General features: G+C 55.1%; 1 protein-coding gene across 3 annotated transcripts in view; it reads right to left on the bottom strand.

Annotated features, from left to right (window-relative positions):
* Positions 1 to 602: 602 nt before the first annotated feature.
* SLC27A1 (solute carrier family 27 member 1) overlaps positions 603 to 10,538 on the bottom strand; it is a 31,282-nt gene continuing 21,346 nt past the window's right edge. For 2 of the 3 annotated variants that reach the window (XM_081815275.1, XM_081815273.1), the window contains exons 8-13: positions 5,659 to 5,868; positions 4,230 to 4,356; positions 4,004 to 4,141; positions 3,763 to 3,927; positions 3,227 to 3,572; positions 603 to 2,046 (exon numbers count right to left, since the gene is read on the bottom strand). In XM_081815275.1, coding sequence (XP_081671401.1) covers positions 1,812 to 2,046; positions 3,227 to 3,572; positions 3,763 to 3,927; positions 4,004 to 4,141; positions 4,230 to 4,356; positions 5,659 to 5,868 — 1,221 coding nt within the window. In that variant the 3' untranslated portion in view covers positions 603 to 1,811. The remainder of the gene's footprint in view (positions 2,047 to 3,226; positions 3,573 to 3,762; positions 3,928 to 4,003; positions 4,142 to 4,229; positions 4,357 to 5,658; positions 5,869 to 10,538) is intronic. The other variant, XM_031018088.2, reaches the window with a different exon arrangement.

The raw sequence follows: 10,538 nt of genomic DNA, 5'->3' as shown, positions 1-10,538 counted from the left end.
GTGAACTGGGCATCCAAGGACCAGCCCCAGCCATCAATGGTTCATCCATCCTTGAGCCAACCAGGGCCTCGTCCATCCCCCCCCCCCCATCCATCCCCAGGGCTGCCCCCTCCCAGCAAATGCTCAGTCATCACAAATTTTTCCTCCTCTGTCCCCTGGAGAGAAGACAGACATTATAATACTGCAGGTGGAACAGCGGAAGTTGCGATTAAGTGTCTAGACTCCGGAGCTGGGGGTCCTGGATTAGAATGCCAGCTCCAATAGCCACGTTTGCAGCTCTCACCCAGAGCTATGGCCACACTGGGGCACCTGCCAGAGCCCACAGGCAGATCGGAACTGAAGCTGGGGCAGGACTTTGTGAGGCCCCAGAGGCTGCCGGGAGGCAGCGAGGATGCTAACCCACTAACCCGCATGCAGCCTGTCCCCAGACCCCAGAGGCCTTGCAGCTGGGCTTAAGGCCACCTGGGGGGGCAGCAAGAAAAGGCCGTGTGTCTTGCTGGTGTCTGGGGAACATGAGTTCCCCAGCAAAACGTCCTGCCGTCTGAAACTCAGACAGGGTTCTGCGCCACATGGGGACAGGCAGTAAATAACCGGGATTCAGGCCCTGGACACTCTGCAGGTTTATTTCTTAAATTCAACTAGGAAACAAAACCTTTGTGCTTGGAAAGGCCCATGAGCAACAGCGCTGGCCCCAGCGTTCATGGCGCTGGATGCCGCTGCAGCAGGAGGGTAGGACGGATGGTCTGGGTGGATAGTCCCAACCACAGGAGTCTAGGATGAACCACCAACGAGGCTGATGGGGATGTCCGAGCCATCCCGGCTGTGTCGTCCAGGATGTCACCACCGACGCTGGGTCTGAACTGTCACCAACAAGGCCAGCAGGGTTATTCAATGGGCTGGAACCCCCAAGGCCCAAAAGTCCATCTCTGACACCACCCCCAGGCAGGATACTTCTCCCGACACCACGGCTGCCACTCCTATGGGTCCCACCAGCAGCCATGCCACATGGGGACACCCGGGAGGTCTCTGCCAGGGTGAGCGTCTGAATGGTGAGCCGAACAGCCACCCAATGCAGTCTTCAAGGCCCCTCTAGCAGGAGCTCCATGGAGGCGCCTAAAAGGAGACATCTGGGCAGGGGCAATGTCAAGTGGTAACAGTCAATTCTGGAAGCTTCTGGGCATCAGGAAGTGCAGACAGGGTGTGGGAGACCCACCAAAGATGGTTGAGTGCAAATGGCAACTGGCCCAGCCTGGGAGATCTCTGGCTGGCCTGGAGGTCCCTTGACAATGCCCCCCTACATCCCGGTGGGCAGGGCAGACCACCCGTGGTTCCTCCCCTCAGGAGGGAGGATGGAGGCTCTGCCTGGAGCTCATACAGGGCGAGGATGTGCTGGAGCCTGGCAGCCTAGGGAGGCCCGGACTGAGGCTCCTTAAGGCACAGCTGAGAGGGAGGCCAGGAGGCTCCACTCTGGGTCCATGACCCAGCAGGGACGACCCACAGAGGCCCCGAGGGCAACTGGGCCCTCCGCGCCTACAGATCCCAGGAGAGAGCAGAGGAGGAGAAAGAGGGAAGAGGCGACAGCAGATGGAACAGGGGCGAGGAGGAGAAGCAGGGAGAAAACACACACACACACACACACACACACACACAAACACAGGAGCAGGAATTCAGGCAGAAGAGAGCCCAGAGGGGGAAAGAGGAGAGTGAAGGTAGCAGAGCCATGGGCTCCTGCTGGGGTCCAGTTGCTTAGCACCAGGATGGTCCCACCTGGTGCATCTGGGCCAGCTCCTCCCCAGGCAGGGTTGTCTGGCTCAAACCTCCCTCACCGGCAGGGCCTGCCTCACCAGCAGGGCCTGCCTAGAAGTCTCTAGTGGGCGGAGGAGGAGTGTCAGAGGGCAAAGACACCCGAGCAGATGCGGGTGTAGACACCCTGGTCCAGGGGCAGGTAGTGGCCCTGCTTCAGGTCCAGGAAGAAGAGCCGGTCTGAGGTCTGGCGTGGGTCGAAGCCCTCGTGCTGCAGTCGAGTCTTCTGGATCTTGAAAGTGCCTGTGGGGGTGGGGATGGGGGTACTCAGCAGAGAGCGTTCTGGGAACCCCAAACTCACATCCTGTCCTACACCTCCAGGCTTCTGCATAGGCCGTCCCCTCAGCTGGAAACATTCTTCCCCATTTTGCTGCCTGATTCTCCCTTGTCCTTCAGATCCTGACTTCATGCCCCCTCCTCCAGAGAGGCCTCCCTGACCACTACCCCATCATAGCCCCATACACTGTGTATTCCCTGCCTGGGCACGTGTCTACTCCCCACGAGACCAAGGCAGGGCTGAGTCTGCCACACAGTAGGTCAGGGGTCAGCAACCTGTAGCTGAAAGCCAAACTCAGCCCATCATCTGTTTTGTAAATAGTTTTTATTGGCACAAAGCAACACCCACTCATTTACACACCCTCTAGGGCAGCTTTTGCACAACAGAGGCAGAGGTAAGTTGTTGGGACAGAGACTACATGGCCCGAAAAACAGAATATTTACTAACTGGTCCTTTAAGAAACAGTTTGCACTCCCTGCAGTGGACAATTAAAGAAATGCTCCGTGAAAGATAAGGCTAAGGGGCAGGGTGAGTAGGAAAAAACCGAGGCAGGAGACCTGTGTGCGTTAGAGTTGGGAAGGTTTCTCGTTTTAAATAAAACTTCAGAAGCACAAACTATAAGATTAAAAAAAAAAAAAAGGTAAGTTTGTATCAAAATGAAGGGCTTCTTTTCAACAAAGGCCCCATTAACAAGGTTAACAGACTCCCAAAGAGAAGACTCCTGATGTCCGAAAGTGCTAAGGAATTAACATCTGGAATATTAGGAGAAACTCTCGTCAACTGAAAAGAAAAAGAGAGCAAGGCTATACAAAGATGGGCAAAAAATACAAACAGGTGATTTACAGGAGTGGAAACCTCACAGGTATGAGATGAGTTGCTCAAATTTCCTAGTCATCAGAAAAATGCGGGCAATGGAAGAAAGGCACCAGACACCGCAGAATGCCTAGTGGGGCTGGGATCGACAAATGGGAATAAATAATAGTGCAAATAAAATAAGAGAAGGGCCCTACGGGCACCCACAGTGCCCACTGACCATGAACCATTGCAATCAGACTTGGCAGGGGGGCCTAAACTGGGACAAATAAGCAAATGGTTGCTGAACCAACAGACAGATAGACAGACAGACAGACAGGCGGGAGGCTGCACCTGTGGTGTCCACCTGGGGCAGGAGGCGTAGGAAGATGGGCCGGGCATAGGGCGCCAGGACCTTCTGCAGCTCCTGGTACAGCGCATTGGGGCTCAGCTGGCCGTGGGGGTCTGCGATGGCCGCCATGCCTGCTTTGCCCTCCACTCCTAAAGACAGAGGTTTTGCTGAGAACACCCCACCTTTTGTCCCACTGCAGGGCTGGATACACCCTCACACAGAGGCCCCTGGCCTCTGATCTCCAGTCCCCTCCATCTGAGATAACATTTGTTGAAGCAGTCACCATGTTATTGAGCTCCTGCAGCACTCCCTGCAACCCTGAGACAGTTGCTTTCATGATCCCATTTTCTGGATAAGGAAACCGAGGTTGATTATCATTCATGAGGGGTAACTCCAGATCCAGTGCTCCCACCCAGGCTGCCGGGTGCAGTTACCCAGGTTGAGCACTGCCCAAGGGCACCCCGGCCTCCAAGCTTGTGCAGGTTTGGCTCCTCTGGGGCTGCCATACCCTAGGACCAGCCCCACAACCCCAGCTTGCCTGGCACAGCCACCCCGTACACAGCCACGTCTGTCTGGCCCAGCAGGCGGCTCAGCACGCTCTCCACCTCTGTAGTGGAGACATTCTCCCCACGCCAGCGGAAGGTGTCCCCGCTGCGGTCCCGGAAGTACATGTAGCCCAGCTCATCCATCACCAGCACATCACCTGGCAGAGGGGAGGAGGAGGAGAGGTGAGATGGTGGCCCACCATCCCCACAGCCAGCCCCCCAGGGTCTTCGCACCTGAGAGGTAGGCACTGTCGCCCTTGCGGAAGACACTGTGGGCAATCTTCTTGCTGGTGGCACTCTCACTGATGTAGCCATCGAAGCGACGCAGCGGGTCCTGCTGGTTGATCTGGCCCACAAGGAGGCCGGGCTCCCCTGGGGAGGAGGCCACCCTCAGGCTGCGCTGGGTGGGCAGGGGGTGAGGGCCCCAGTTCCCCAGGGGACTGGGCAGGGCCTGGCTCACCGGCCTGACATGGGATACAGAGGCCCTGGGCATCCCGCAGTAGTTCCATGGTGTCCTCATTGACCTTCACCAGCCGGATGGGGTACACATGGGGTAAGATACGGCTGTTAAAGCCACAGGAGCCGACCTGGGATGGAGCGAGTGAGTTGGTGAGGAGCCCCAGGGGGCACGGCATCCTCCCAACTGACACCTTGCCTCTCCTGCCCCAGGGCCTGGAATTAGTTCAGGCAACCCCTGCATTGCCTGAACTCTGTGACCTTGGGTGATCTGAAAAAGGGGGTCTTAAGGGCAGTGCCTCCTTCTCAGGACTCAGGCCCCCTCCTCCCACCTTCCCAGCCTCCTCCACAATCATGTGAGGAAACCTACTGACTGGTCACCACCTCCTGGTCCATAAAACCCTCTATACTGGCAGGAAGTACATGCCTAGAATGACCCTGGAGCCCGCTGCCCGCTGCAAGTCACCTTGCCTGGCTCAGTCCGATGAGTAGAAATGCCCGTCTCTATGCTGTTGGGTATGTTTGTTAGAACAGCAATTTCTTTCTTTCTTTCTTTTTTTTTTTAAGATTTTATTTATTTATTCGTAAGAGACAGAGAGAGAGAGGCAGAGGGAGATGCAGGCTCCCCGTTGAGCGGGGAGCCCAATGCGGGACTCGATCCCAGGACTCCGGGACCATGACCTGAGCCGAAGGCAGATGCTCAACCATCTGAGCCACCCAGGCACCCAGAACAGCAATTTCTGTTAGCATGGCCAGGTATCTTCTGGGGCTGTCTATTCAACAGATATGCATGGGGGGTGGGGGGGTGGGCAGGGCCTGGTTCTCAGGTATTGGGTCCCCAACACCGAGACAGACACAAAGCAATCCCTGCCCCCAGGCGCTTGCTTTATAATCATGCTCCTGATCTATGCCTGGCTTGGTAAGGCTTGATAAGAGAGGGTTCTGCTCAGGCAGAATGGAGACAGTGATTGCTAATCATAAATGCATCTGCAGAGAGCCTGCTACCTGGGGGTGTTGTGCTGAGCTCATGGTCCCAATGAGCTATCATCCCCATTTATGGATGAGGAAACCAAAGCCCAAGGAGTCTGAGTGACTTACCCGGTAGTAGGGGATGGGCACCCCAACCCCCGCCCAGGATCCCCCAGAGCCCTGCTCTCCCCTGCCACCCCCACAGGTGGGACCTGAGGCTCAGAAAGGCTGAGGCCCTGGCCCAAGGTACACCGCCTCGCCGAGGACTTGAACTCTGGAGGTACAGACCCAGGACTGTGTGTGCCCTGGCAGTCCTGGGAGCTCCCCCTTCCCCCGCCCTGTGCGCCTGGCCGGCGCCTCCCAGCAGGTCAGGCTGTTCTACGAGAACGCGGGGGCCAGGGAGGCCGAGGTGGCCGCGATCCCCAAACCCTACAACCTGCCCGCGCCACGCCTCGGCCGCCCACCTTGCCGTCCATGTTGGCAATACTGCAGTTGCATTCGGTGGCTCCGTAGAACTCGCCGACCTGGCGCACGCCGAAGCGCTCAGTGAACTCCTCCCAGATGGCCGGCCGCAGCCCGTTGCCCACGGCCAGGCGCACGCGGTGCCGCCCCTCGGCCTCGCGCACCGGCTGCTTCAGCAGGTAGCGGCAGATCTCCCCGATGTACTGGACCACCTGGGGGGAGGGGGGGGAGCGAGGGGTGGGCCCGAGGGGAGTCCTCCCTCCAACCGGGGCGCTAGAACACATCGGTCTTAAGGGCCATGCAACAACCGCCCCCCCAAGGCCGTTTATGCGTACCCCTTGCTGAATCCTCACTTTGGGGGGTGGAGGCAGAAGGATGCATTCAGCGTCCCCCATGCCCCTCCGCCGCCCTTCCATTCCCCACGCTGTTTCCAGGACCCCTAGCTCGGGGTGCATGCTCCGCGCTGCCTCTCGGAGCCCCAGTTGCCCACCGGGTCCCTTGCTCCTTGGCGCCTCCCTGCAGGGCTCCTTCCCTCCCTGTCTCAAGGCTCCACTCCTGGAGGGTCATTTCCCAAATACCCCAGGGGCCTACCAGTCCTCATCTCTGGGTTGACTTCCAAATGATTACCACCACGCCCCCCCCAATTTTACTGAGGGCCACCAACAGTAAATAACTGGACCAAAGCTGATAAGTGGTAGAAGCTGATTTGAATCTGGGCAGCCTGGCCCCAGAGTCTGAATGAAGAAGTTACATGCTCGGGATTAACCGCCAGGCTGATCATCACAGCTCCAAAGCGCTCACAGCTTCCCCTCACACACAGGATGAAGTCCAAATTTCTGCCAGTGGCCAATTCCCTCTGGCCCCACCGTCCTCACTGCCTCTTCTCCTTCCATTTGCCACCAACAGCTGCTGCCACACAGGGCTCCTCCTTAGGGCCTTTGCACATGCTGTGCCCTCTGCCTGGCGCATTCTTCCCCGGGATGCATCTGGGCCCTCGGGGTTTGAGTCAAAGATCACTGCCACGGAGAGACACTCCCTGAACAGCACTTGCTAAATCTCTGATGAATAAACAAATGTGCTAAATACTCTACCCACCAAGCACAGAGCTCATTTGTTGAATTCTCCCAACACCCCCATGTTGGACATGAAGGCGCTGAGATCTACAGAGGGAAACAGCGTGCCCAAGATCATCAGCTGCTGACCAGGCGGCAAGCAGGGTGGGGCAAGATCAGAACGTGATGGTGCTGAGTTCTCTCCCTTCGCCCCTAGGCTCAGGTCCGTGCCATGTCCGTGGCCCAGCCCATCTCATCTCTAGGCAGGACACAGGACACGGTCTGGCCAATCAGCCCAGTCCATCCCCAGCTACTAATTGGTTCAAGGATGAGCACCTGACCAGAATTAGACCAGTGAGAATCAGCCCTGGGACGTCTAATAAACCGAGAGGAAGAGAGAGGCTCTTTCTCCCCTGGAGCTGCTTGGGAGCCTTCCCAGAGAAGCAGGGCTGGGAAGGAAGCTGTACACTCAGGAAAGAGAAAGACAAGAAACAGAGAGAGACAGAGGCACTCTTGGATCAGGCTGTGCCTGAAGCTGTCCCCATGTGGCCTCTTCAGGTCCATGAGTAATAAATCCCCTTCTTCAGGAAGCCAGGGTTTAGGTTAGGCTTTTGGCTCCTGTCAAATGACACAAAGTCCTGCCCAAGTACTGCCCTCCAAACCATCACCTGATAGTCCCGGCCATGCCCTGAGCAGCTCTCAGCTGTCCTCTTCAGGCCAGGGGAGAAGCAGGTCAGCCATGATTGAGGCAGCTGAGGGGACAATGACTTCTCCTCACGGCCCTGAGGCTGTGTCCCTGCACTGAGAGCAAACACTTGATCTTTACCTCTGGCCTGTACCCTCGGACAGACCCTGGGCTGAAGGGAAGACAGCTCAGGTCAGTTCAGAGAGGCAGACACCAGATCCTTCGAGGATTCTGTCTATTCCTTAAAGGGCCCCTCAGTGTTTAATGGATACCTTCTCTTGACACAGAAATTCCCTTCTTAGAAACAGGACAGACTATCAAGGGTCCAGAGACAGTGAGCAGTGCCCGATGGAGTGTGGCATGTCAAGGACAGAGAGGGACCCCAGACACTGCGGGCCTCCCACGAAAAAAAGTTGAACTTGAAGCTGATCAAGTATCTAGACCAGGGGTTCTCAACCACAAGCAACTCTGTCCTCACAGAACACTTGGCAACATCTGGATACATTTTTAATGCTCACAACTGGGGCGGGGGGTGCTCCTGGTATCTAGTGTTTTCAGGTCAGGAATGCTGCTGAATATCCTATAGTGCACGGGACAACCCCTGCCCCCAGAATGATCCAGCCCCGGATATCCTTAGCATCATGCTGAGAAACACTGTGATGGACCCAACGGACAGGAAATACCGGGGACAGAGGAACACGTTAAGAGACACCCCGGCAATATCCAGAAAATACTATAGGACACACAACCCTTCAGTAAATACAAGACAGAAAAAAAGAGAGAGAAGGGGCTCCTACAGATGAAGGGATTCTCATGAGACACATCGACTGGTCAAAATGTGTGGGTCTCCTCTAAAAACGGATTTTTTTCAAATTATAGAAACAGGGGAAAACCACATTTTGACCCAGTGAGACACTGGGGATGGAACTGCTGCCCAGATTCCCGATGACACTGAGAGTTCACTGTTACTTTTTGGCTGTGATGATGGTGCTGAGCTTACGGGTGGTTTTTTTTTTTTTTCCTTTTTTTGTTGTGTTCACATATAATAATATAAAATCTACCATCGTAAGCACTTTTAAGGGTACAGCTCGGTAGTATTAAGGACACTCACACTGTTATGCAGCCACCACCATCCTTTTATTTTGTAGAACTGAGACTTTTTATTTTGTAGAACTGAGACTCTGTCCCCACTAACCGCTGACTCCCCACCCCCTCCCTCAGCCCCAGGTGCCCGCCATCCTACTTGTCTCTATGACTGTGACTGCTCTCAGTCCCTCATATAAGGGGAATCATACAGCGTTTGTCTCTTGGTGACTGGCTTATTGCCCTCAGCACAATGTCCTTGAAGTTTATCCATGTTGTGGAATGTGCCAGAATTCCTTCCTCTTTAAGGCTGAATAACATTCCGTAATATGAATACATCACACTGCGCTTATCCATTCACCTGCTGGTGGCCCCTGGGTGGCTTCCGTGTTTTAGCTATTGTAAATCATGCTGCTGCGAACAGGGGTGTACAAATATCCTTTCAAGACCCTGCTTTCAATTCTTTTGTTTTAACAATAGCCCTTACCAGACACAAAGTGCCACATAGTGTATGAGTCCCACTTACAAGACATGTCCAGAACAGGCCAATCCATAAAGATAGAAAGCACGTTAGGGGTTGCCTTGGGGGCTGGGGGTGAGGGGACAGGGATGGGGAGTGACTGACTGCTAATGCAGACGGTTTGGCGTGATGGAAACATTCTGGAACTAGACAGAGGTGGTGGTTACACAACACTATGAATATCCGAAACACCACTGAACTGTCCACTTTAAAAATGGTTTCTTTTATACGACTTTTGCCTCAAAAACAAAACAAAATGGTTCTCATCTTTCAGAGGTTTTCCAGAAGCATCTCTATGAAGGACACACACTGCTTTCTGGGGACTGCTTCACAATGAAGAAGGAGGGATGTGGGTGGGGCTAGAGGGGGCACAATGGGGGGTCTGAAGGCCCCCTGGGGCCAGTGACAGTGCCTGGGAATTGCCTATACTTTCTGTCCACGTTCATGTACACAGACTTTGCGCGCTCCCCGAAAACAGAGCGTTCCTAGGAAAGCTTTCATAAGCTGAAACAGCGTCAAGCAAAGCATATCCCCTGCTTTCTAAAAGTTCGAATTACACTTCACTTTTACGAAAGACCTACATTAGTACCAGAATGTGTTTTTAGGTTTTTTTCCCGTAAAAGAAAAAATCCTCTTTGGATTTCTTTTGGTTAGTGAAATCAGGTATTGATGTAGGTCTTTCCCCACAGCGAAGCCAAAAAACTGGCACTTTCAGAGAGTGGGGGATAGCTGTATTCACAACTCTCGATAATCAAGTTTATAAAACAGACTGTTTCGCCTTTCAAGACTTGGTTTAACAACATTCCTCCGGGGTTCCCCACAAGCAAAACGGAAAATCCTCAAAAGTGGAGCAGATCACAGCCGTTGCCCCCAGGGGTCCCTAGGATGCCAGCCCAGAGCCCACCCTGCCCAGCTGTGTGACCTGGGCAGTCAACCTAAACTCTCTGGGCCCCACCTGTCCAAGGTGAGGTGGGCACCCACCAATGTGTCAGTCCTTGGCCACAGCCCATTGTCTCCTCTCCTCTCCTCACCTCTTCTTCCTGGAGGAACATGCTAGCACCTGTGTATCTACTGCCATCAGGGCACTGAGATCCTCAGCCTGGTTTCCTCTCACCATGGAGGGGAGACGAGAGGAGAGGACGGGGGCCAGCACCCCCCTCCTCCTCTCCCCCTCCAGGACCGTGGATGTTGTCCACCTCTACCTCATGCTTACCCCATCTGGAAGCCCCACACCTAACCAGCCCAGGGGGGTGACTGGACACACTGGTCTCATTTCCTGATTTCCAGCAGCCACCAGCAGGGAAGACGCCGGCGGCACAGGGCGGACTCTTTAGAGAACTCAAGCAGCCTGGGCCCAATCCCAGCTGCAGTATAGGCCTCAGTTTCCCCACCTGCAAAATGGTCTTTATGATGCCTTTGCCCATTCTCACGCAGTCATGCGGATCCACTGAGTTTACATGGGGGAAGGTTTAGCCTGGGGCTGGCCACCCTCCTGTCCCCCTCCAGAGTGGCCATTCCGGCCATGGCGGGGGGGGGGGGGGG

Source organism: Leptonychotes weddellii, chromosome 1, assembly GCF_054177405.1.
Source record: "Leptonychotes weddellii isolate Sample4059 chromosome 1, ASM5417740v2, whole genome shotgun sequence".
NCBI lineage: Eukaryota > Metazoa > Chordata > Mammalia > Carnivora > Phocidae > Leptonychotes > Leptonychotes weddellii.
The sequence above is the reverse complement of the archived record's forward strand: the minus strand, read 5'-3'. Positions and strand labels throughout refer to the sequence as shown.